General features: G+C 47.9%; 1 protein-coding gene across 1 annotated transcript in view; it reads left to right on the top strand.

Moving 5' to 3' along the window:
* Positions 1 to 2,042: 2,042 nt before the first annotated feature.
* Positions 2,043 to 26,404, top strand: part of EPOR (erythropoietin receptor) — a 42,882-nt gene continuing 18,520 nt past the window's right edge. Inside the window, exons 1-3 of the mRNA XM_063931214.1 lie at positions 2,043 to 2,398; positions 24,760 to 24,886; positions 25,605 to 25,643. Coding sequence (XP_063787284.1) covers positions 2,275 to 2,398; positions 24,760 to 24,886; positions 25,605 to 25,643 — 290 coding nt within the window. The 5' untranslated portion in view covers positions 2,043 to 2,274. The remainder of the gene's footprint in view (positions 2,399 to 24,759; positions 24,887 to 25,604; positions 25,644 to 26,404) is intronic.

Here is a 26,404-nt window from a genome sequence, read left to right as displayed (position 1 = left end):
TTCACAATTGTTTGTCTGTTTTTTCCCTTATATGTTGGCGAGAGGATGAGTTTAGTGTTTTGGTGATTGGTCACTCCTATGTTTTTTGGGCAGCCGAGTTGGTGGCTTCGGAGGGGGCTCCTGGCTTTGTTGGGTCGGATAACGTGAGGTGGATAGGAGTTAGGGGGATGTTGTGGCAGGATCTGAAGGTTACCCTTTTGGAGCAGGTTAAGCGTTTTGGGCTGCCCAGATTGTTGGTGATACACTTAGGTGGCAACGACCTGGGTAAGAGGAAGACAGTGAATCTTAGATTGGCCATTGTTCATGACTTACAGGTGATTGCGGCTGCTTGGCCGGGCTGTAGACTTGTCTGGTCCTGTATAGTGCCGCGGTTTTGTTGGCGTGGAGTTGCGGACTGTAGGGCGATCGATGCCTCTCGGCAGAAGGTAAATTCCGCAGTTGCTAAGTTTGTGGTGGCTCTTGGCGGTGCTGTGGTGTGGCACCAGCGGATCAAGTTTCGGTTCTTCTACTTGTTTAGACCGGATGGGGTTCATTTGACTAGGCAGGGACTAGGTATTTTCCTTGAGGATCTGTTTTCGGTGATTGGTTCTTTGGGTTAGGGGTATGGTGGCTGAGCGTAGTTGCTGTTGGGCAGAACTTTGCTGTTGGCGGGAAAGAACGGCAAGTTAACTTTTGTTGCATTAAAGGAGTTGATTGGAGGTCGTTTGGTGGTTGGTTTTTTAGGTGCGCTCTCCTTCGTTGACTGGTATTACATCTGCTGGACCACCTTCACGGGAGCAGCCTCATCACCTTCACGGGGGGTGGGTAGTCAAGATGGAGGTTGAGCGGATACCTATTGTTTGTTGGAAGGTTTACGTCAGTGTTTTATAAGATAGGTTTTTTGTTCATGGGATAGGGTTGTTTTAGCCGTTCTTTCTGGCCACCATACTTTAGTTTAATTATTCATCAGTTAATGGTTCATTTAAATAAATAGCTAACATTTTCTGCCAAATTCAAGTCTCCGTGTCTTTATTTATTATAGTTAAGTGTTAAGATGTTATGGTTTAAGTTTACGGACAATCCTCAGACTATATGAGGTTTAGGAGAACGAATTGACAGAATAGGAGAGGAGTGGGTTAAATCTCAGCTAGTCTGGGGGGGCAGGACGGTAAGGCATTATGGGAGTTTATTGTTAGCCAATAGGAGTGGACGTTGGAGGTAGGTGGAAAGGGTTTTTAAGCCTGGTAAAGGGGCTGGGTCAGCCTCTTCTGCTGTAATCGTCCCACCCTCCCTCCCTACTGGTTGTGTTTGTTTTATTGTGTTGTGTGCGTTGGCTATTTCCGTGGTCTGGGTTGTCACGGTTTTTGTTGTGGCGGGAAAGAACGGCAAGTTAACTTTTGTTGTATTAAACGAGTTGATTGGAGGTCGTTTGGTGGTTGGTTTTTTAGGTGCGCTCTCCTTCGTTGACTGGTATTACATCTGCTGGACCACCTTCACGGGGGCAGCCTCATCACCTTCACGTGTGGGTAGTCAAGATGGAGGTTGAGCGGATACCTATTGTTTGTTGGAAGGTTTATGTCAGTTTTTTATAAGATAGGTTTTTTGTTCATGGGATAGGGTTGTTTTAGCCGTTCTTTCTGGCCACCATACTTTAGTTTAATTATTCATCAGTTAATGGTTCATTTAAATAAATAGCTAACATTTTCTGCCAAATTCAAGTCTCCGTGTCTTTATTTATTATAGTTAAGTGTTAAGATGTTATGGTTTAAGTTTACGGACAATCCTCAGACTATATGAGGTTTATAGATTTCAGGGATCTACTTATTAATATTATACTGCAGCCTATTTTTCCTTGGGTACGTTTAAGTTCTAGCTAATCTGAAATATGTTTTTGCATTATAATATTGCATTTATGTCCTTTCTTAAAAAACGACTAAAACTTTCTTTAAAAAACAAACTAGCAAAATTAGTCTGGCAAATAACGCATGGGTGGCAACTTTATGTTGTGCCAAATGTAACCTCATGAATGCTGCCTGTAGCTACACTATACTAGTTCTACGCGATTCCTGAGAACCCAGCGAGAGCCTTATCTCCCTCTGCAGATGCCTGACTGTAGCTTCATGTCTCACACTATAGGTGCCAGATACAGCAGAGCGGGAGGGACTGTTGGAGATAGAGAGAAACCAAATGTACAGCAAAGGCCAGAGGCACAAAACCTTCACCAGCACGAAACACATGTACCATACATAAAGACGGGAAGGAATACCAAGCTGGAAGGGTACACCCTACTACACCATGGGTGTGTGGATGCCCAGAAAATCCCTGACCCTTCATGGTGGGTCTCTGTTGCTGGTCACTTGGATAATACTATGCAGCGGGACAGAGGAAAGCTTTCATCCAGCCGCAATGGTTCCCAGTGGTAAGTGCATACTAGAGATTGCAGGAGGAAGCGTAGTGTGGCACCAGGCACCTGCACTTCCACCTGCGTTCACTATATTAGTGGCTGGCGGTGGGAGTACAGGTACTGGAGGGGCAAAGAGGTGGCCATTCACTGGGGTGGATTCATATAGCTGCGAGGTTAATCCTACGTGGGTTATCCGGGCAGGGTTACCCACCCCATAGAGGTGTGAGCTGAGAACAAGCCAGGCTTTCCTCCCATATGAACCCATTCTATCCTTGCACGCAATGAAATCAGCTTCAGTAGTCTGCGGACAGTTTTTTGCCTTACTTTCTGATTGAACAGTATACTGTATGTAGCCCAACGTCGGTACTCCTATTGCTCAGAGATACAGCAATCCTGAAAGAGGCAGATAGTTGACATTTACAAAGCATGCTGGTAGCCTGGTATTGATGTAATTCCCAGGCACAATGGCTATATATGGCTATTAGTAGGCTGACCGTATTATCCCTTTAACCTGGGACGCTCATGAATTACACAGGTTCTGTGGCTGCTTAAAACCAGGTGAAATGCAGGCTTGTAGTCAGCCAGCCACAGAACCTGTGTAATTCATGAGTGTTCCAGGTTAAAGGGAAAATATGGTGAGCCTACATTAGGTTTAGACCTTCTTGATTAATTGTGATTTTGGAATATATCATCTGGAGTCTTTCCAGGCAATAACCACTGGATACTGTTGGATATCATTCCAACCACAGCGAACAAGAAGCTTCTTCATACCGTGCAGCCACTCCTGTACTGTAGGACACATTCTTACTACTGTATACTGAATTTAAGATTAGTGTATCAGACAGTTGTTTTATTAGCTGTTTGTTTTATTATATATTATTATTATTATTATTATTATTATTATTATTATTATTATTGTGTTTTAATATTATACATTTAATAGTTGTATTACACTGTTATGGTATTGAGCTTGTTATTTGTACGACTGCAGCCACATAAGCATTATTTTACCTTCGTTTTGGGGGGTTTGCCAATCCCTAGTGGCAGCTGCTGTGTGCCCATACCATTATTCTGTGCCCATGTGTTTTGTCTTCTGGTGTACTGATGCCAGTAGGAGATACCGTGTGGATTGCTTGATCAGGGGATGTGTCAACAACTGAACTGCCTTAATCATTGCTCACATTTTCAAGAACCATTGCAGAATCCTTGAAATGTTATAGGGATGCATTTACTTAGATTGATTTGGGTAGTAGTAATATGGTTCCGGTATGAATGGTCGACCATGTTATGGTCGACAGTCATTAGGTCGACCACTATTGGTCGACATTGACATGGTCGACATGGACACATGGTCGACACATGAAAATGGTCGACACATGAAAAGGTCGACATGAGTTTTTTAACTTTTGTTGGTGTCGTTTTTTGCGTGAAGTGACTGGGAACCCCAATTAGTGCACCGCGTTCGCTCGCCATGCTTCGGGCATGGTGCCTTCGCTCCGCTATCGCTTCGCTCGGCACAGATTACCGTTCCAATCGTAGTGGACCACGTGGATCGTAAAGTATGGAAAAGTTCCCCAAAAGAAAAAAAAGTAAAAAAACTCATGTCGACCTTTTCATGTGTCGACCTTTCATGTGTCGACCATTTTCATGTGTCGACCATTTTCATGTGTCGACCATGTGTCCATGTCGACCAATAGTGGTCGACCTAATGACTGTCGACCATAACATGGTCGACCATCTGAACGGATACCTAGTAATATAGGTTATACTATTGTTCTAGCTCCCTGTACTGCTTGCAATAACACACAGTCACTGCTTGAAACTGATTTCCCACAGTACTCAGCGATTACAGCTCAGCTTCTCCTGTGATTCCTGTGAGGACTCTGGATGGAAGACTCTGCCGGGGGTATCTGGATGATAGGTCGAAGGTCATTAGGTCAACATGGTCAAAAGGTCAACATGGAAAAGGTCGATAGTGATTAAGGTCGGAAGGTTCAAATGTTCGCCATGACAATGGTTGACACACATATGGTTGACACAAGTTTTTTTTGTTCGTATTTTTTCTTTTTTCCCCCCAACTTTTTCATCCTTTACCATCGACGTGGACTAAGATTGGGAATAGTAACCTGTGCCGAGTAGAGCGGTACCGGAGCGAGGCACCTTGCCTGAAGCACGACGAGCAAAGCGAGCCTCATGAGTGGGTGCGGTACATTAATTTGGCTTTTACATTGTTCAACATACAAAATTACACACAAAAATAAAACCTGTGTCAGCCATTAGCAGGTCAACCTTTTCACTGTCAACCTTTTATACTTGTCGACCTTTGCAGGTGTCTACCATTTACATGTAGACCAACTGACCCTGCTGACCTTTTGAATCGGTCAACCATGTGCATGTCACTATATGTAGTCAACTTAGTGAATGTCCACCTGATGCTGATAGACCTAATGATCCACAACCCTGCCAGGACAGGGAAGAGAGGGACGGACTGTGGACGTCACTTATAGCATATAATGTACCCATGTCATACTTGCCTACCCTCCCGGAATGGCCGGGAGGCACCCGAAAATCGTGTCACCCTCCCGGACCCCCGGAAAGGTGGGCAAGCCCCCCGTTTTCCCTGTCAGGCCCTCCGCACCCCGCCTCATCCGCCCACAGCAGGAACAGGTGGGCGGTCCGAGGGCACCTGATGACGCGATTCGGGTTGAATCGTGTCATCGTAGCACCGCCCACCACTATACAGCGCCTATTTTCTTGGCACTATATAGTGGGGGGGGGGGGGGGGGCGTCAAAGTAGGCAAGTATGACCCATGTATGCAGTGAGGCAACAAGAGTACAGGGATTGCTCCACTCTTACTGCTCTGTCCGTTAAACAGGAACTTGATGGGTTGATGTATCAAGCAGTGAAAAGAATGGAGACGTACAATAGACCCATGGAGAAGTTGCCCATAGCAACGGCAGTAATTTCTGATGAGTTGCAGAGCTTACTCTGAGCACAAGCAGGGCGGACATGTAAACTCAGATCTTCACGGAACGCAGCGCACCCTTCCAGGCGCCCGCACACAATACTCAATGCGGGAGTGTGCGCATGTGGCAGGCACGGATGGTGCATATGTGTGTGCCCAGTGTTCAGGCGTGTGCACAGAGAATTCATGCAAAATATGCTCAGCCAACTGGCACCAAGCACCAGAAATATGTGACCGTTACATATATCTCACAGGAGAACTGGCAGCAGCTGACAACATGGGTATAAACCCTGGAACAGGGAAGCCGGACTTGGTCTATACTTACCTCTGCCTGGCCTGCATCGCCGCGGAGATGAGTATTATTCGGCTGCCCTGGCGGCATTTTAATGGTAAATAGCGGGGATAGGTTTCTTCTATTGTCACCTTTTGGTAAATAGATCCCTCCACATGGAAAAAAATTGGAAAAAATGGGTAGGATATTCTGCCGAGTAATATTATATTAACAGTCATTGCTTAGGGGACGATTTATCAATGGCCTAATTTTTAGCCTGGATAAACGTGATTTGTTATCGTTGCATATCGCGGCAATAAAAACCTATGGGGCCCATTAACCAACGCGTTTTAGCTATTTAAAACTTGTTGCGTATGATAGATGATACCCTGGCTAATCAGCTCCCAACTGTCATTTTTCAAACACATAACCGTATGGAGCTGATTGGCTGGAGCACTATCATATGCAATTAGTTTTAATTAGCTAAAAAACATTGGTAAATGGGCACCTATGTGTCTGCACAGTGTATTATCAAAGGCTTGCAGGGACACAAATGCAACTGCAAGCAGCCACTAATGGTGATGGATCCTAAGGAGCGAGGGTGTAGCTTCTCACAGCTGCTATGGGACCCAGAGCTGAGAGGGGCCACCTTCCCTGTCACAGTTACATGTGTTATATACAAGGGTGTAACTACCATAGGTGCAGGGAGTGCAGCTGCTATGGGGCCCAGAGCTGAGAGGGGCCACCTTCCCTGTCACAGTTACATGTGTTATATACAAGGGTGTAACTACCATAGGTGCAGGGAGTGCAGCTGCTATGGGGCCCAGAGCTGAGAGGGGCCACCTTCCCTGTCACATGTGTTATATACAAGGGTGTAACTACCATAGGTGCAGGTAGTGCAGCTGCTATGGGGCCCAGAGCTGAGAGGGGCCACCTTCCCTGTCACAGTTACATGTGTTATATACAAGGGTGTAACTACCATAGGTGTAGGGAGTGCAGTTGCTATGGGGCCCAGAGCTGTGAGGGGCCCATCTTTCCTGACAAAGATACATTTTTCCCATTTGGTGATACATAGGGACCCTTACAAACTTTTGCCTTGGGGCCTGCAATATGTATATATAGTTATGCCCTTGGACCTGCTCATTGTAATTTGGTATATAAAATGAGCAGGAGGGTACTATACTGTTACATAATATGAAGTGAGGGTACTATAATGTGGCTCAATATGCAGGGCTGCCAAGAGAAATCATGGGCCCTGGTACAACAACTTCCTGCCCCCCCCCTCTCTGGAGGGGGTGTGACCGCAGCATGCTGGAGGCATGGCCACACCTCTTTGGGGGCGTGTCTAGCACATGAGGAGCACCAACTCTCAGGAGCATGCCTCTGGCTCGGCTTAGGTACTTTTCAGGGGGCGTGGTGTAATCACAGGAGGCGTGGCCATGCACCCTTGGAAAAAATATACAGAAAAAAATTGTATTTTAAGCACCTCCCTGGCCACACTGCAGCCCAGCACGCAGTAGCGTGTGCTGGGCTGAGGCGAAGAGCTGCAGCTGCTGCTGCCAGGTAAGGGTGGGACGGGACCTAGGCCCTCACTGGGCCTCTCCATCGGACCTGGGCCCAGGTAATTTGTACCCTCTCCCCCCCTCTCTTGGCTCAACTGTCAATATGAACTGAGGGCACAGTAATGTGAAATACTGTAATATGAACTGTAGACAATGTACTGTATGTCATAATATGAAAAGGGTGTACTATGTTGCATAAAGTGTACTGGCAGCAGATATTGGGGGGGGGGGGGGGGGGGAGTAAGAAGCCCTGGAGGGAGATAAAGTGGAGAAATTACCCAGAAGAACCAAACAGCTCCTGTCATTTCTATAGCACAGTCTTTAAAATTACATTTGGAATCTGATTGGTCAAGCAACTTCTCCGCATTATCTCCCTCCAAGGCTTGACACATCTCCCCCTATATATATCTGCTGCAGAAAACTGTTACTACATGCAGGGGATACTGAACAATGTGGAAATCCCCAAAAATGCCTTTAATAAATAGGCTCCTATGTAATCTCATGCTAGCATTCTTCACAGTTTCACAGTAATCTGACCACTGGGTGGCACTGTCCCATTGACAATTGCAAATATTATCCAGAAAGGGCAACTATGAACCAAGGCCCTCATTCCGAGTTGTTCGCTCGGTATTTTTCATCGCATCGCAGTGAAAATCCGCTTAGTACGCATGCGCAATGTTCGCACTGCGACTGCGCCAAGTAACTTTACTATGAAGAAAGTATTTTTACTCACGGCTTTTTCTTCGCTCCGGCGATCATAATGTGATTGACAGGAAATGGGTGTTACTGGGCGGAAACACGGCGTTTCAGGGGCGTGTGGCTGAAAACGCTACCGTTTCCGGAAAAAACGCAGGAGTGGCCGGAGAAACGGTGGGAGTGCCTGGGCGAACGCTGGGTGTGTTTGTGACGTCAACCAGGAACGACAAGCACTGAACTGATCGCACAGGCAGAGTAAGTCTGGAGCTACTCTGAAACTGCTAAGTAGTTAGTAATCGCAATATTGCGAATACATCGGTCGCAATTTTAAGAAGCTAAGATTCACTCCCAGTAGGCGGCGGCTTAGCGTGTGTAACTCTGCTAAATTCGCCTTGCGACCGATCAACTCGGAATGAGGGCCCAAATCACACACAGGTAAAAACTGGTGCACACATTTTTTGTTGCCACATGCATATGCTAAGAGAGCTTTTCTGCACACTGTCATTCTAATTGTTGTGGGCCTATTTGTGAGAGGGCCTGGGGTCTCTCCAGCTAAAGAAGATCCTGTTCTGGTAGTTGCGAGGCAGACAGTAAGAGTAATTACACTTATTTTTTGTGTAAGTGGCTGTATTTTGCCGTGGCGGTGGCACATTAGGGTAACTGGAGTGTGGAAGCTGAGAAACAAGGGCACGGGAGTGAGGCTTCACGCAGATTCCTGATTATAGGAAGTCTGTGGCTGCGCAAGTAGACTGTCATTCTCTCTGCTGCTGCCTGATTGATAGGCAGCGGCTTTAAGGGGTGGGCAGGGGGCAGAGTGAGGCATGTGTTCTGAGAAATGGAGGCGTGTCACCCCCATTTTCTTGGAGGGGAGAGACAAGAATCTAAGTGTTATCATGCAGACTTCCTGGCCTCGCAGCCCCCTGCTTCCATTGCCCAGCTGCGCAAGCTGAGGCTTATTTAGCAGGCCGACTACGTGGTCGCGATGTTGGAACCCAGATTGTGACGTCGGTCGCAGTGCTGGGGTCGCAGTTACATGCATGAGGCGCGTCTCCTACAGAGATGTCTCCTGCATGTCCCTACTAGAGATCGCTTAACTGCATGTGGCAATGAATTTCCGTCCAACTCCGAATCAGACCTAAAGTTTGTATAGCTTTAAATGAGCCATAGGAAAACATGAGGTGACCTCCTGAAAGCATTTGCATTTTTTGAAGAAAAACATTTTATTACAATTCAGCGGGAAAACATTCGTCACAGGACGGCAGTATTTGTGTCACAGCCTTTTATCTATCACACCAGATGCCTGATGAGGAAGGGGGACTGAGCCGTGTATGCTGTTTGTGAACTTCGTGTTCCGGAACATAGGTACATATTTGGTAAAAACTTCTGTCTCGCATCTGCAGTTATTTTGTTTTTTCAAAGAAAAACAAACCTCCCACCACAGAGCACGCGGAAATAATGGTCAGGCTAGATCGGCCTGTAGGACCTTCTCCAATGCCAAATCCTGTGCCTCCTATGTTTTACTGTACCAGGAGGGCGGTTGCCTGTCTGTAAGAAGGGCGGCTGCGTGCACGTGCCGGGATAATGCAAATGACGTCTTTATTTCACCTCAGTGCACTCTTAGAACACTGTACATATATGTGGTACAATTCGCTGGGCTGGAGCCTGCCATTGCTGCACACAATATAGCATTTGTCACGTCCAGCGGTGATACCATATATCGCCTGGTGTATTATGCTACTCTGAAGCTATTGGAACGTTTTTTCTTTTACCTGAAACTATAGAAATTTGATGTGATCAGAACTTATTACGACCTTTTCAAAATCTGCCCCAGCCTAATATTTGCCATCACAATTATGTTAATGAGTGGCACTCAGCTGTCCTGGTGTTTCTGGTTCGGCAAGCTCAGGGTTACCTTACTGTCTGCGCAGATGTATGTATTGCAACCTTAAAGAAAACTGTATGGGCCTAGGGCATAAATCAGACCTGATCGTTGCAGCAAATTTGTTAGCAGATGGGCAAAACCATGGCCCTCATTCCGAGTTGATCGCTCGCTAGCTGCTTTTAGCAGAGTGCAAACGCTAAGCCACCGCCCTCTGGGAGTGTATCTTAGCAGAAGTGCAACCGAAAAAAACGCAGAACGGCGTCTAAAATTTTATCAAGCAGTTTCTGAGTAGCTGCAGACCTACTCCTACCTTGCGATCACTTCAGACTATTTAGTTCCTGTTTTGACGTCACATACGCGCCCTGTGTTCGGCCAGCCACTCCCCCGTTTCCCCAGGCACACCTGCTTTTTCATCTGACACGCCTGCGTTTTTTAGCACACTCCCAGAAAACGGTCAGTTACCTCTCAGAAATGCCCCATTCATGTCAATCACTCACCGATCAGCAGAGCGACTGAAAAGAGTCGCTCGACCTTGTGTGAAACTGCATAGTTTTTTGTGAAAGTACGTCGCGCGTGCGCACTGCGGGCCATACGCATGCGCAGAAGTGCCGATTTTAACCTGATCGCTGCGCTGCGAACAACGCCAGCTAGCGATCAACTCTGAATGACCCCCATGTGTAGTGCAGGGGGGGCAGATGTAACATTTGCAGAGAGAGTTAGAATTGGGAGGATTATAATGTTTCTGTGCAGGGTAAATACTGGCTGCTTTATTTTTACACTGCAATTTAGATTTCAGTTTGAACACACCCCACCCAAATCTAACTCTGTCTGCACATGTTACATCTGCCCCCCTGCAGTGCACATGGGGGGTAATTCCGAGTTGATCGCAGCAGCAAATTTGATAGCAGTTGGGCAAAACCATGTGCACTGCAGGGGGGGGGGATGTAACATGTGCAGAGACAGTTAGATTTGGGTGGGTTATTTTGTTTCTGTGCAGGGTAAATACTGGCTGCTTTATTTTTACACTGCAATTTAGATTTCAGTTTGAACACACCCCACCCAAATCTAACTCTCTCTGCACATATTACACCCCCCCCCCCCCCCCCCCCCCCCTCCTGCAATGCACATGGTTTTGCCCATCTGTTAACAAATTTGCTGCTACGATCAGGTCTGAATTAGGCCCATAATTCAGACCTGATCGCTAGGCTGCATTTTCGTACAGCGGGCAATCAGACCCAAACTGCGCATGCGTAGGCACCACAATGCGCAGGTGCGTCGCATGGCTGCAAAGCAGATCGCCGGTCAGCGACAGGTCTGTGCGAAGAGTCCATTTGCACGGGCGATCGCAAGGAGATTGACAGGGAGAAGGCATTTGTGGGTGTCAACTGACCGTTTTCAGGGAGTGCTGGAAAAATGCAGGCGTGTCCATGCATTTCCAGGGAGAGTGTCTGACGTCAAATCCAGTCCCGGACAGGCTGCTGTGATCGCAGCGGCTGAGTAAGTTCTGGGCTGCGCAGAGACTGCACAAAATCAATTTGTACAGCTCTGCTACACATGCGATCACACACTTGCATAGCTAAAATACACTCTCCCTGTAGGCAGAGACTATTCGATCGAAGGGCTGCAAAAATCGTTGCCCAGCGATCAGGTCTGAATTACTCCCTATATTGCACTGCAGGTGGGACAGATGTAACATGTGCAGAGAGAGTTAGATTTGGGTGGGTTATATTGTTTCTGTGCATAATAAATACTGGCTACTTCATTTCTACACAGCAATTTAGATTTCAGTTTGAACACACCCCACCCAAATTTAAATCTCTCTGCACATGTTACATCTGCCCCACCTGCACTGAACATGGTTTTGCCCAAATGCTAACTTTTTGGTTTGCTAACAAACCTGAATAAGGCCTTGAGGGGTCTATTCACTAAGCCTTGGATGGAGATGCAGTGGGTGGAGATAAAGCAGCAGCCAATCGGCGCCTGTCATTTTTCAAACCCAGCCTGTGACATGGCAGGTAGGAAGTGATTGGCTGGTACTTGGTATGGGTTAGGCGAGCCGGAGGAGGCAGGACTGTGTTCCGTCTCCAATTGGAACTGACTGGACGCAGTTCCGCCCCGTTCTGGCTCACTTTAACCTCTGCACCCTCCTCTCCCGTAGCCAGCGCTGCTGTTGCTATCGCACTGAGCACAGTAGCCATTTTTTTGGAGTCCTGCGCATGCGCTGTAGACTCTGGCACTGTGCTCAGAGCGCTAGCAGTGCCGATGCCGGCTACGGGACAGGAGGGGGCTCACACACGGAGACTGCACATGGGTCTCCTCCTCTCTAGATACGCCTCTGCTGGAGACCCAAAACAGTCTCTTGTACAGAGTAGTAGAAAGGGGCCCTGTGCACTGTAAGGATACGGGACTATGGAGGAAGTAGTCCCCGCAGTGTAGGGGATCACACTGAGTTTGTCATTGTGTGGGTTCCAGAGACCCAACATTTAAAATATCTGAGGTCCTACTTTACTGTTTCAAGGTTCCATCTTTATTTACACCATGCAGAGTGGCATTCCTTGAACCACAGCATGACTGACAGTGATTGGCTAGATGCAGGGCCGGATTAAGGTTTGGGGGTCCCGGACCTCTTAAGAAAAGGGGGCCGGGGGAAAGGGGAGGGGAGTAAAGCCTCCTTTATCTCAGAGCCATAGACAATGCTGCAGCTGCTATGTGCCCTTCTAGTGCCCAGCCTCACGTAGCTGCCCCCCATGTTGCTCTAGGTAGTACAATGTGGCACTTAGCATGACAGCTGGTATGGATGTAGGTTACTCCTTTCATTAAATCTTGTGGGACTCTTAATACCTAGTTTTGTCCCTCTACGTTAGAGATGTGCACCGGAAATTTTTCAGGTTTTGTGTTTTGGTTTTGGATTCGGTTCCGAGGCCGTGTTTTGGATTCGGACGCGTTTTGGCAAAACCTCCCTGAAATTTTTTTGTCGGATTCGGGTGTGTTTTGGATTCGGGTGTTTTTTTACAAAAAACCCTCAAAAACAGCATAAATCATAGAATTTGGGGGTCATTTTGATCCCATAGTATTATTAACCTCAATAACCATAATTTCCACTCATTTTCAGTCTATTCTGAACACCTCACATCTCACAATATTATTTTTAGTCCTAAAATTTGCACCGAGGTCGCTGGATGACTAAGCTAAGCGACCCAAGTGGCCGACACAAACACCTGGCCCATCTAGGAGTGGCACTGCAGTGTCAGACAGGATGGCACTTCAAAAAAAATAGTCCCCAAACAGCACATGATGCAAAGAAAAAAAGAGGCGCAATGAGGTAGCTGTGTGACTAAGCTAAGCGACCCAAGTGGCCGACACAAACACCTGGCCCATCTAGGAGTGGCACTGCAGTGTCAGACAGGATGTCAGATTTAAAAAATAGTCCCCAAACAGCACATGACGCAAAGAAAAAAAGAGGTGCACCAAGGTCGCTGGATGGCTAAGCTAAGCGACACAAGTGGCCGACACAAACACCTGGCCCATCTAGGAGTGGCACTGCAGTGTCAGGCAGGATGGCACTTCAAAAAAATAGTCCCCAAACAGCACATGATGCAAAGAAAAATGAAAGAAAAAAGAGGTGCAAGATGGAATTGTCCTTGGGCCCTCCCACCCACCCTTATGTTGTATAAACAGGACATGCACAATTTAACGAACCCATCATTTCAGCGACAGGGTCTGCCACACGACTGTGACTGAAATGACTGGTTGGTTTGGGCCCCCACCAAAAAAGAAGCAATCAATCTCTCCTTGCACAAACTGGCTCTACAGAGGCAAGATGTCCACCTCTTCCTCATCGTCCGATTCCTCACCCCTTTCACTGTGTACATCCCCCTCCTCACAGATTATTAATTCGTCCCCACTGGAATCCACCATCTCAGGTCCCTGTGTACTTTCTGGAGGCAATTGCTGGTTAAAGTCTCCACCGAGGAATTGATAATAATTCATTTTGATGAACATCATCTTCTCCACATTTTCTGGAAGTAACCTCGTACGCCGATTGCTGACAAGGTGAGCGGCTGCACTAAACACTCTTTCGGAGTACACACTGGAGAGGGGGCAACTTAGGTAAAATAAAGCCAGTTTGTGCAAGGGCCTCCAAATTGCCTCTTTCTCTAACGTCCTAGTGGATGCTGGGGACTCCGTAAGGACCATGGGGAATAGACGGGCTCCGCAGGAGACTGGGCACTCTAAAGAAAGATTCAGTACTATCTGGTGTGCACTGGCTCCTCCCTCTATGCCCCTCCTCCAGACCTCAGTTAGAATCTGTGCCCGGCCAGAGCTGGGTGCTCCTAGTGGGCTCTCCTGAGCTTGCTAGAAAAGAAAGTATTTTGTCAGGTTTTTTATTTTCAGAGAGCTTCTGCTGGCAACAGACTCTCTGCTACGTGGGACTGAGGGGAGAGAAGCAAACCTACTCACTGCAGCTAAGTTTCGCTTCTTAGGCTACTGGACACCATTAGCTCCAGAGGGATCGAACACAGGTACCTAACCTTGATCGTCCGTTCCCGGAGCCGCGCCGCCGTCCCCCTCGCAGAGCCAGAAGTACAGAAGCAGCAGAAGCAAGAAGACATCGAAATCGGTGGCAGAAGACTCCTGTCTTCACTTAAGGTAGCGCACAGCACTGCAGCTGTGCGCCATTGCTCCCGCAGCACACCCACACACTCCGGTCACTGTAGGGTGCAGGGCGCAGGGGGAGGCGCCCTGGGCAGCAATTAAGATACCTGATGGCAAAAGTATACATATATACAGTCAGGCACTGTATATATGTGCGAGCCCCCGCCATTTTTACACATGAGAAACGGGACAGAAGCCCGCCGCTGAGGGGGCGGGGCCTTCTTCCTCAGCACACCAGCGCCATTTTCTCTTCACAACTCCGCTGGAAGGACGCTCCCCAAGCTCTCCCCTGTAGTATATAGGTGCAATAGAGGGTAAAAAAGAGAGGGGGGGCACATAAATTTAGTCGCAGATATATATATATATATATATATATATAAAAACAGCAGCTACTGGGTAAACACTAAGGTACAGTGTAATCCCTGGGTTATATAGCGCTGGGGTGTGTGCTGGCATACTCTCTCTCTGTCTCCCCAAAAGCCTTTGTGGGGTCCTGTCCTCAGTCAGAGCGTTCCCTGTATGTGTGCGGTGTGTCGGTACGCCTGTGTCAACATGTTTGATGAGGAAGGATACGTGGAGGCAGAACAAGTGCAAATAGATGTGGTGTCGCCCCCGACGGGGCTGACACCTGATTGGATGGATATGTGGAAGGTGTTAAATGATAATGTAAGCTCCTTACATAACAGATTGGATAAAGCTGTAGCCTTGGGACAGTCGGGGTCTCAACCCATGCCTGCTCCCACAGCGCAGAGGCCGTCAGGGTCTCAAAAGCGCCCAATATCCCAGTTAGTTGACACAGACGTCGACACGGAATCTGATTCCAGTGTCGATGACGATGATGCAAAGTTGCAGCCTAAAATGACTAAAGCCATCCGCTACATGATTGTGGCAATGAAGGATGTGTTACACATTTCTGAGGAAAATCCTGTCCCTGACAAGAGGATTTATATGTATGGGGAGAAAAAGCAAGAAGTGGCTTTTCCCCCGTCACATGAATTGAATGAATTATGTGAAAAAGCGTGGGATTCCCCTGATAGGAAGGTAGTAATTTCCAAGAGATTGCTGATGGCGTATCCTTTCCCGCCAACGGACAGGTTACGCTGGGAATCTTCCCCAGGGTAGACAAGGCGTTGACACGCTTATCTAAGAAGGTGGCCCTGCCGTCTCAGGATACGGCCGCCCTAAAGGATCCTGCGGATAGAAAGCAGGAAGCTATCCTGAAGTCTGTTTACACACATTCTGGTACGCTGCTGAGGCCAGCAATTGCTTCGGCCTGGATGTGTAGTGCGGTAGCAGCATGGACGGATACTCTGTCTAAGGAGTTAGATACCCTGGACAGGGACTCTGTTCTAATGACCCTGGCACATATCAAGGACGCGGTCCTATATATGCGGGATGCCCAGAGGGACATTTGCCTGCTGGGCTCTAGAGTAAACGCAATGTCCATTTCTGCCAGAAGGGTCTTATGGGCTCGGCAATGGACAGGGGATACCGACTCTAAAAAACACATGGAGGTTTTACCTTATAAGGGTGAGGAATTGTTTGGGGACGGTCTCTCAGACATAGTTTCCACAGCTACGGCTGGGAAGTCAAATTTCTTGCCTTATGTCCCGCCACAGCCTAAGAAAGCACCGTATTACCAAATGCAGTCCTTTCGTTCGCAAAAGAGCAAGAAAGTCAGAGGTGCATCCTTTCTTGCCAGAGGCAGGGGTAGAGGAAAGAGGCTGCACCACGCAGCTAGTTCCCAGGAACAAAAGTCCTCCCCGGCTTCCACTAAATCCACCGCATAATGCTGGGGCTCCACAGGCGGAGCCAGGAGCCGTGGGGGCGCGTCTCCGACATTTCAGCCACCAGTGGGTTCGCTAACGGGTGGATCCTTGGGCTATACAAGTTGTGTCTCAAGGATACAAACTGGAATTCGAGGTGACGCCCCCTCACCGTTACCTAAAATTGGCCTTGCCAGTTTCCCCCATGGAAAGGGAGGTAGTGCTGGCAGCAATTCACAAGTTATACCTCCAGCAGGTGGTTGTAAAGGTTCCTCTCCTTCAACAGGGAAGGGGTTACTATTCCACTATGTTTGTAGTACCGAAACCGGACGGTTCGGTCAAACCCATCTTGAATTTAAAATCCCTGAACATTTATCTGAAGAAATTCAAGTTCTAAATGGAATCGCTCAGAGCGGTCATTGCAAGCCTGGAAGAGGGGGATTTTATGGTGTCTCTGGACATCAAGGATGCTTACTTGCATGTCCCCATTTATCCACCTCATCAGGAGTACCTCAGATTTGTGGCACAGGACTGTCATTACCAATTCCAGATGTTGCCGTTTGGGCTCTCCATGGCACCGAGAATATTTACCAAGGTAATGGCGGAAATGATGGTGCTCCTGAGAAAGCAAGGAGTCACAATTATCCCATACTTGGACGATCTCCTCATAAAGGCGAGGTCCAGAGAGCAGTTGCTGATCAGCGTAGCACACTCTCAGGAAGTGTTGCAACAGCACGGCTGGATTCTGAATATCCCAAAATCGCAGCTGATTCCTACGACGCGTCTGCCCTTTCTGGGCATGATTCTGGACACAGACCAGAAGTAGGTGTTTCTCCCGGCAGAGAAGGCTCAGGAGCTCGTGACTCTAGTCAGAGACCTCTTAAAACCGAAACAGGTGTCGGTGCATCACTGCGCGCGAGTCCTGGGAAAGATGGTGGCATCATACGAAGCCATTCCCTTCGGCAGGTTCCATGCGAGGATGCAGAGTGCTCACCTTCTCGAGGGCCGCAGGTTCGGCATACAGGACTGGGTCCTGGTGACCACGGATGCAAGCCTCCGAGGATGGGGGGCAGTCACTCAGGGAAGAAACTTCCAAGGGTTGTGGTCAAGTCAGGAGGCTTGTCTGCACATAAATATCCTGGAACTAAGGGCCATATACAACGCCCTGAGTCAAGCGGAGCCTTTGCTTCGCAACCAACCGGTGCCGATTCAGTCAGACAACATCACCGCAGTGGCTCATGTACACCGCCAGGGCGGCACAAGAAGCAGAGTGGCGATGGCGGAAGCCACCAGGATTCTTTGTTGGGCGGAGAATCACGTGCAAGCACTGTCAGCAGTGTTCATTCCGGGAGTGGACAACTGGGAAGCGGACTTCCTCAGCAGGCACGACCTCCACCCGGGAGAGTGGGGACTTCATCAAGAAGTCTTCACGCAGATTGCAAGTCGGTGGGAACTGCCACAGGTGGACATGATGGCGTCCCGCCTCAACAAAAAGCTAAAAAGGTATTGCGCCAGGTCAAGGGACCCTCAGGCGATAGCTGTGGACGCACTGGTAACACCGTGGGTGTTCCAGTCGGTCTATGTGTTTCTTCCTCTTCCTCTCATACCCAAGGTACTGAGAATCGTAAGGAAAAGAAGAGTGAAAACAATACTCATTGTTCCGGACTGGCCAAGAAGGACTTGGTACCCGGAACTGCAAGAAATGCTCACAGAGGAACCATGGCCTCTGCCTCTCAGACAGGACCTGTTGCAACAGGGGCCCTGTCTGTTCCAAGACTTACCGCGGCTGCGTTTGTCGGCATGGCGGTTGAACGCCGAATCCTAGCAGAAAAGGGCATTCCGGATGAAGTTATTCCTACGCTGATAAAGGCTAGGAAGGACGTGACAGCAAAGCATTATCACCGTATATGGCGAAAATATGTTGCTTGGTGTGAGGCCAGAAAGGCCCCTACAGAGGAATTCCAGCTGGGTCGATTCCTGCACTTCCTACAGTCAGGTGTGACTATGGGCCTAAAATTCCAGGTCCATAAAGGTCCAGATTTCGGCCCTATCCATCTTATTTCAAAAAGAACTGGCTTCACTGCCTGAGGTTCAGACGTTTGTTAAGGGAGTGCTGCATATTCAGCCCCCTTTTGTGCCACCAGTGGCACCTTGGGATCTTAACGTGGTGTTGGATTTCCTGAAATCCCACTGGTTTGAGCCACTTAAGACCGTGGAACTAAAGTATCTCACGTGGAAAGTGGTCATGCTGTTGGCTTTAGCTTCAGCTAGGCGTGTGTCAGAATTGGCGGCTTTGTCATGTAAAAGCCCCTATCTGGTTTTCCATATGGACAGGGCAGAATTGCGGACTCGTCCGCAGTTTCTGCCAAAGGTGGTGTCATCTTTTCATTTGAACCAACCTATTGTGGTGCCTGCGGCTACTCGTGACTTGGAGGACTTTCTCGTAGTCCGTAGTGGATGCTGGGCGCCCGTCCCAAGTGCGGACTTTCTGCAATACGTGTATATAGTTATTGCTTAACAAAGGGTTATGGTTATGAAGCATCAGTTGAGTGATGCTCAGTTGTTGTTCATACTGTTAACTGGGTAAGTTTATCACAAGTTGTACAGTGTGATTGGTGTGGCTGGTATGAGTCTTACCCTGGATTCCAAAATCCTTTCCTTGTAATGTCAGCTCTTCCGGGCACAGTTTCCTTAACTGAGGTGTCTGGAGGAGGGGCATAGAGGGAGGAGCCAGTGCACACCAGATAGTACTGAATCTTTCTTTAGAGTGCCCAGTCTCCTGCGGAGCCCGTCTATTCCCCATGGTCCTTACGGAGTCCCCAGCATCCACTACGGACTACGAGAAATAGAATTACCGGTGAGTAAATTCTTATTTTTTCCTACCAGTATACGTACGGACTGTCTGACGTGCCTACTTGGATGCGGTCACTCATATAATCCTCCACCATTCTTTCAATGGTGACAGAATCAAATGCAGTGACAGTAGATGACATGCATGTCAGTAATCGTTGGCAGGTCCTTCAGTCCGGACCAGATGTCAGCACTCGCTCCAGACTGCCCTGCATCACCGCCAGCGGGTGGGCTCGGAATTCTTAGCCTTTTCCTCGCAGCCCCAGTTGCGGGAGAATGTGAAGGAGGAGCTGTTGACGGGTCACGTTCCGCTTGACTTCACAATTTTCTCACCAGCAGGTCTTTGAACCTCTGCAGACTTGTGTCTGCCGGAAAGAGAGATACAACGTAGGTTTTAAATCTAGGATCGAGCACGGTGGCCAAAATGTAGTGCTCTGATTTCAACAGATTGACCACCCGTGAATCCTGGTTAAGCGAATTAAGGGCTCCATCCACAAGTCCCACATGCCTAGCGGAATCACTCTGTTTTAGCTCCTCCTTCAATATCTCCAGCTTCTACTGCAAAAGCCTGATGAGGGGAATGACCTGACTCAGGCTGGCAGTGTCTGAACTGACTTCACGTGTGGCAAGTTCAAAGGGTTGCAGAACCTTGCACAACGTTGAAATCATTCTCCACTGCGCTTGAGTCAGGTGCATTCCCCCTCCTTTGCCTATATCGTAGGCAGATGTATAGGCTTGAATGGCCTTTTGCTGCACCTCCATCCTCTGAAGCATATAGAGGGTTGAATTCCACCTCGTTACCACCTCTTGCTTCAGATGATGGCAGGGCAGGTTCAGGACTGTTTGCTGGTGCTCCAGTCTTCGGCACGCGGTGGCTGAATGCCGAAAGTGGCCTGCAATTCTTCGGGCCACCGACAGCATCTCTTGCACGCCCCTGTCGTTTTTTAAATAATTCTGCACCACCAAATTCAATGTATGTGCAAAACATGGGACGTGCTGGAATTTTTCCAGATGTAACGCACGCACAATATTGGTGGCATTGTCTGATGTCACAAATCCCCAGGAGAGTCCAATCGGGGTAAGCCATTCTGCGATGATGTTCCTCAGTTTCCGTAAGAGGTTGTCAGCTGTGTGCCTCTTATGGAAAGCGGTGATACAAAGCGTAGCCTGCCTAGGAACGAGTTGGCGTTTGCGAGATGCTGCTACTGGTGCCGCCGCTGCTGTTCTTGCTGCGGGAGGCAATACATCTACCCAGTGGGCTGTCACAGTCATATAGTCCTGAGTCTGCCCTGCTCCACTTGTCCACATGTCCGTGGTTAAGTGGACATTGGGTACAACTGCATTTTTTAGGACACTGGTGACTCTTTTTCTGACGTCTGTGTACATTTTCGGTATCGCCTGCCTAGAGAAATGGAACCTAGATGGTATTTGGTACCGGGGACACAGTACCTCAATCAAGTCTCTAGTTCCCTGTGAATTAACGGTGGATACCGGAAACACGTTTCTCACCACCCAGGCTGCCAAGGCCTGAGTTATCCGCTTTGCAGCAGGATGACTGCTGTGATATTTCATCTTCCTCGCAAAGGACTGTTGGACAGTCAATTGCTTACTGGAAATAGTATAAGTGGTCTTCCGACTTCCCCTCTGGGATGACGATCGACTCCCAGCAGCAACAACAGCAGCGCCAGCAGCAGTAGGCGTTACACTCAAGGATGCATCGGAGGAATCCCAGGCAGGAGAGGACTCGTCAGACTTGACAGTGACATGGCCTGCAGGACTATTGGCATTCCTGTGTAAGGTGGAAATTGACACTGAGGGAGTTGGTGGTGTGGTTTGCAGGAGCTTGGTTACAAGAGGAAGGGATTTAGTGGTCAGTGGACTGCTTCCGCTGTCATCCAAAGTTTTTGAACTTGTCACTGACTTCTGATGAATGCGGTCCAGGTGACGTATAAGGGAGGATGTTCCTAGGTGGTTAACGTCCTTACCGCTACTTATTACAGCTAGACATAGGCAACACACGGCTTGACACCAGTTGTCCGCATTTCTGTTGAAATAATTCCACACCGAAGAGGTGATTTTTTTTGTATTTTGACCAGGCATGTCAATGGCCATATTCCTCCCACGGACAACAGGTGTCTCCCCGGGTGCCTGACTTAAACAAACCACCTCACCATCAGAATCCTCCTTGTCGATTTCCTCCCCAGCGCCAGCAACACCCATATCCTCATCCTGGTGTACTTCAACAGTGACATCTTCAATTTGACTATCAGGAACTGGACTGCGGGTGCTCCTTCCAGCACTTGCAGGGGGCGTGCAAATGGTGGAAGGCGCAACCTCTTCCCGTCCAGTGTTGGGAAGGTCAGACATCGCAACCGACACAATTGGACTCTCCTTGGGGATTTGTGATTTAGACGAACGCACAGTTCTTTGCTGTGCTTTTGCCAGCTTAAGTCTTTTAAGTTTTCTAGCAGGAGGATGAGTGCTTCCATCCTCAGGTGAAGCTGAACCACTAGCCTTGAACATAGGCCAGGGCCTCAGCCGTTCCTTGCCACTCCGTGTCGTAAATGGCACATTGGCAAGTTTACGTTTCTCCTCAGACGATTTTGATTTAGATTTTTGGGTCATTTTACTGAGCTTTATTTTTTTGGATTTTACATGCTCTCTACTATGACATTGGGCATCAGCCTTGGCAGATGACGTTGATGGCATTTCATCGTCTCGGCCATGACTAGTGGCAGCAGCTTCGGCACGAGGTGGAAGTGGATCTTGATCTTTCCCTATTTTACCCTCCACATTTTTGTTCTCCATTTTTTAATGTGTGGAATTATATGCCAGTAATATATCAATAGCAATGGCCTACTACTATATATACTGCGCACAACTGAAATGCACCACAGGTATGGATGGATAGTATACTTGACGACACAGAGGTAGGTAGAGCAGTGGCCTACTGTACCGTACTGCTATATATTATATACTGGTGGACAGCAAACTGTGCAAAACTGAAATGCACCATAGGTATGGATGGATAGTATACTTGACAACACAGAGGTAGGTAGAGCAGTGGCCTACTGTACCGTACTGCTATATATTATATACTGGTGGACAGCAAACTGTGCAAAACTGAAATGCACCACAGGTATGGATGGATAGTATACTTGACGACACAGAGGTAGGTAGAGCAGTGGCCTACTGTACCGTACTGCTATATAGTATATACTGGTGGACAGCAAACTGTGCAAAACTGAAATGCACCACAGGTATGGATGGATAGTATACTTGACGACACAGAGGTAGGTAGAGCAGTGGCCTACTGTACCGTACTGCTATATAGTATATACTGGTGGTCAGCAAACTGTGCAAAACTGAAATGCACCACAGGTATGGATGGATAGTATACTTGACGACACAGAGGTAGGTAGAGCAGTGGCCTTCTGTACCGTACTGCTATATATTATATACTGGTGGACAGCAAACTGTGCAAAACTGAAATGCACCACAGGTATGGATGGATAGTATACTTGACGACACAGAGGTAGGTAGAGCAGTGGCCTTCTGTACCGTACTGCTATATAGTATATACTGGTGGTCAGCAAACTGTGCAAAACTGAAATGCACCACAGGTATGGATGGATAGTATACTTGACGACACAGAGGTAGGTAGAGCAGTGGACTACTGTACCGTACTGCTATATATATAGTTATACTGGTGGTCAGCAAAATTCTGCACTGTCCTCCTACTATATACTACAATGAAGCACAGATATGGAGCGTTTTTCAGGCAGAGAACGTATAATACTGGTGGTCACTGGTCAGCAAAACTCTGCACTGTCCTCCTACTATATAATACTGCTGGTCCCCAGTCCCCACAATAAAGCAATTAGCACACTGAGCACAGATATTTGCAGCACACTGAGCACAGTCAGATATGGAGCGTTTTTCAGGCAGAGAACATAGATATTTGCACTTGCAGCACACTGAGCACAGATATTTGCAGCACACTGAGTACAGATATTTGCAGCACAATTTGCAGCCCTCTGAACATACAAACTGAGAGGACGCCAGCCACGTCCTCTCACGATCATCTCCAATGCAGGAGTGAAAATGGCGGCGACGCACGGCTCCTTATATAGAATACGAATCTCGCGAGAATCCGACCACGGGATGATGACGTTCGGGCGCGCTCGGGTTAACCGAGCAAGGCGGGAGGATCCGAGTTGCTCGGACCCGTGAAAAAAAAGGTGAAGTTCGGGCGGGTTCGGATCCCGAGGATCCGAACCCGCTCATCACTAGTTATTACACTGCTAGGAGATAATGGATGCGTTTAGCATCCTGGCTGTCAGGATGCCGGCGGTCATGTGACTGACGCCGGAAACGCAATACTATTCAGGAGACCGGCGCCGGATCACCGACAGTCAACATCCTGAAGGTGAGTGCAGAAAACAAAATTACTGAGGTAATTTGTCCGGCGCTGTTAAGAAGGTATGCTTGACCTTTAAGCTGCTGTTAAAGGGATAGTTAGTCCCTGGATAGACAATGGAATAGGAATATACACAGCGCTATAAAAACTGGATATGGAAAAATAATAATCACAATTTATTATAAAAAATTGTTGCAACAAATAAATTCATATATATAAAAACATTTCTTTGTCAATTAAAAAAGTGTCAGAATAGGGCAGGCACAGCAGATTTGTTTGGTAAGTTACCACACGAGGAAGCCGGGCATGATACACTGGTACGAGTCCCTGGAATAGTAGTCCAAGTGCAGAGGCAGACCTTTACGTGCTTAATTCCGGACTGGCAAATTGGGAAAACTGCAGAAGTCCATTAAGGCGTAATAGATCCAGCTTTCAAATAGGACCCATTCCAGTCCGGAATTAAGCACGTAAAGGTCTGCCTCTGCACTTGGACTCTATCTGCTAGCATTGAAAACTGCACCCAGGACTGTGGCTACTATTCCAGGGACTCGTACCAGTGTATCATGCCCGGCTTCCTCGTGTGGTAACTTACCAAACAAATCTGCTGTGCCTGCCCTATTCTGACACTTTTTTAATTGACAAAGAAATGTTTTTATATATATGAATTTATTTGTTGCAACAATTTTTTATAATAAATTGTGATTATTATTTTTCCATATCCAGTTTTTATAGCGCTGTGTATATTCCTATTCCATCCTGAAGGTGAGTATTGGGTTTCAGGCTTAGAGCATACTTGTTTACCCTCCCTGAATGGACGGGAGGCTTCCGAAAATCATGTGACTCTCCCAGTCCCCCAGAAAGGTAGGTAAGTCTCACGCTTTTCCTGGCACAGGTGGGGGGGGGGGGGGGGGGGGGGGGGAAGGTTAAGGTTAGGCACCAGGGGGATTAGGGTTAGGCACTAGAGGGAGTGTTAGCCATAGCAGACACTCCGGAGGGTTGGCCCCAAGGGTTTGAGTAGGGGCCGAAGGGAGGAAGGGGGGTAGAAATACCCCCACCAATGTCGTCATCTTCAGTGTCGGGATGCCGTGGTCAATCATGTGACCGCCGGCATCCCAACCGCCGGCATTTCTTATGTATTCTGATATAATCACCAAGCCCTCTCACCGATTCTAATGCTATGAAGTGTGACCTATCCAGTTCAGATTTGTAGCAGCAGCAGAAATGACAATGTATATACTATCTGCAATATTATATGTATAGCATTACCTTTACATACCACATAATAATATACATTTATTTTCTTACAGTGTACAAAGTCATTGAAAATAAGTCTGTACTTCCCTTCTGCTTCACAACTCACCTGTATGATCTGACATGTTTCTGGGAGAGCAACTCATCGGACGTCTCAAGTTACACCTTCTCCTATTATGCACCGTGAGTTCTATCAATTCCGGCTATAAGCGGCACAGTTACTAAATTATTTCTAACTATTTTGAGGAAAGGAGGCATGTGTGTGTGTGTGTGGGGGTGGGATTTAGAATAAATAAAGGATCCCCAGAATTTAACATGGGGGGACCGCAGTAGAGATCTCAGATGGAGTGTGCACCAGGGAGGGCTACATTTATACAGGGGGAGGGGGTGGGGCAAAGTGGAAGGCGGATACATAGCAGGGGAAGAAATGGGGTGGAGCAGTGGAAAGGGGGGGGGGGCAGGGTGGAACAGAGTGTACTCATACCCTCCAACATTTGAAACATAAAACTTGGTACAAATTAGGAAAGGGCATGGCCACGGTAAAGGGGGCATGGTCACGCCCCTTTTCCTATACTTTCAATGGAGGTTTGGAGAGCCAAAAATCGGTACAGACCATAAAAAAAAGGTACTGTACCTGCCAAAAAGGTACAGTTGGAGAGTATGGTGTACTGCGAGGGGGGGAGGGGTTCAACCAATATGATGTAACCCCCTCTTTACCTAGTTAAGTCTATAGTGACTTCGCCCAAGCTATTTTAGTACAGTATATTGTATAACTACCTAGACTGGCTTGGGACTGCCTACATATGCTGTATTACCCGTGTTGTATGATGAGCTTATTATACATTAACCCACATTGCTACAGTCCTGTATGAAAAATATACCTGGCCTCTTCTTCTTTCAGGGTCTTCAGTTCTCAAAACCAAACAACGCAGAATAAAAGGTAAGTTGCATGTATTTAATGTGGTATAATGCTATAAGGCTTTAAATCACTTTACAACCTTAGTGAGTCTTCTATACACCACAATCCTATATAATAAAAGGCTAACGCTGCTCCTCATCTCTATGGGGGGGATTCAAGTGCTTTGCACGCCGGCAGCCACTAGAAGGCGCCCAATGGAGCAATTGAAGTCTTGCTCTGTTTGGGCGGCACAGCTGTCGGCGCTAACATTACTGGGCTGGTAACTAGTACTTTATAACAGAAGGCTTCATTGTGGTAGTAGTGGGGACAGTGGGTAGTAGCAGTAGCACCACCCATTACTTACACTTTCTACATGTGAATAGGAAAAGGGAAAAAAAATCACAGGATCTGTGAAACAATACATTGTGATTGCTCATGTATGGGAGCTGCCTTGGAGAGAGATAAAGTGGACGGAGACAAAGTACCAGCTGCGGTCAAGCTCTGTCCCTGCGATGCCTCTTCGTAGCATCATCCGGGTATTTTTCATAAAAAAATACCCCGATGTCCTGCTGCGCATATGCCACCCCCGCCAACATCGCCGCTACCGCCGTCGCCTGGTCAACCCCCCCCCCCCCCCGTCTTGACTACCCCCGCGCGCCACGGATTCCGCCTTCAGCAGGATAATATACTCACCTGCCCAGGGAGCTGGTCCGTGCTGCTTCTGCTGTGTTGCCGGGCGCCAGATCCTGTGTGCTGCGATGACTTCGTCACTTTACTGCACCGGGGTCACAATGAGGCACATG

The sequence above is a fragment of the Pseudophryne corroboree genome, chromosome 6 (assembly GCF_028390025.1).
Source record: "Pseudophryne corroboree isolate aPseCor3 chromosome 6, aPseCor3.hap2, whole genome shotgun sequence".
Taxonomy (NCBI): domain Eukaryota; kingdom Metazoa; phylum Chordata; class Amphibia; order Anura; family Myobatrachidae; genus Pseudophryne; species Pseudophryne corroboree.
Note: the sequence above shows the minus strand (reverse complement) of the source record. Positions and strands in the feature narration are given on the sequence as shown.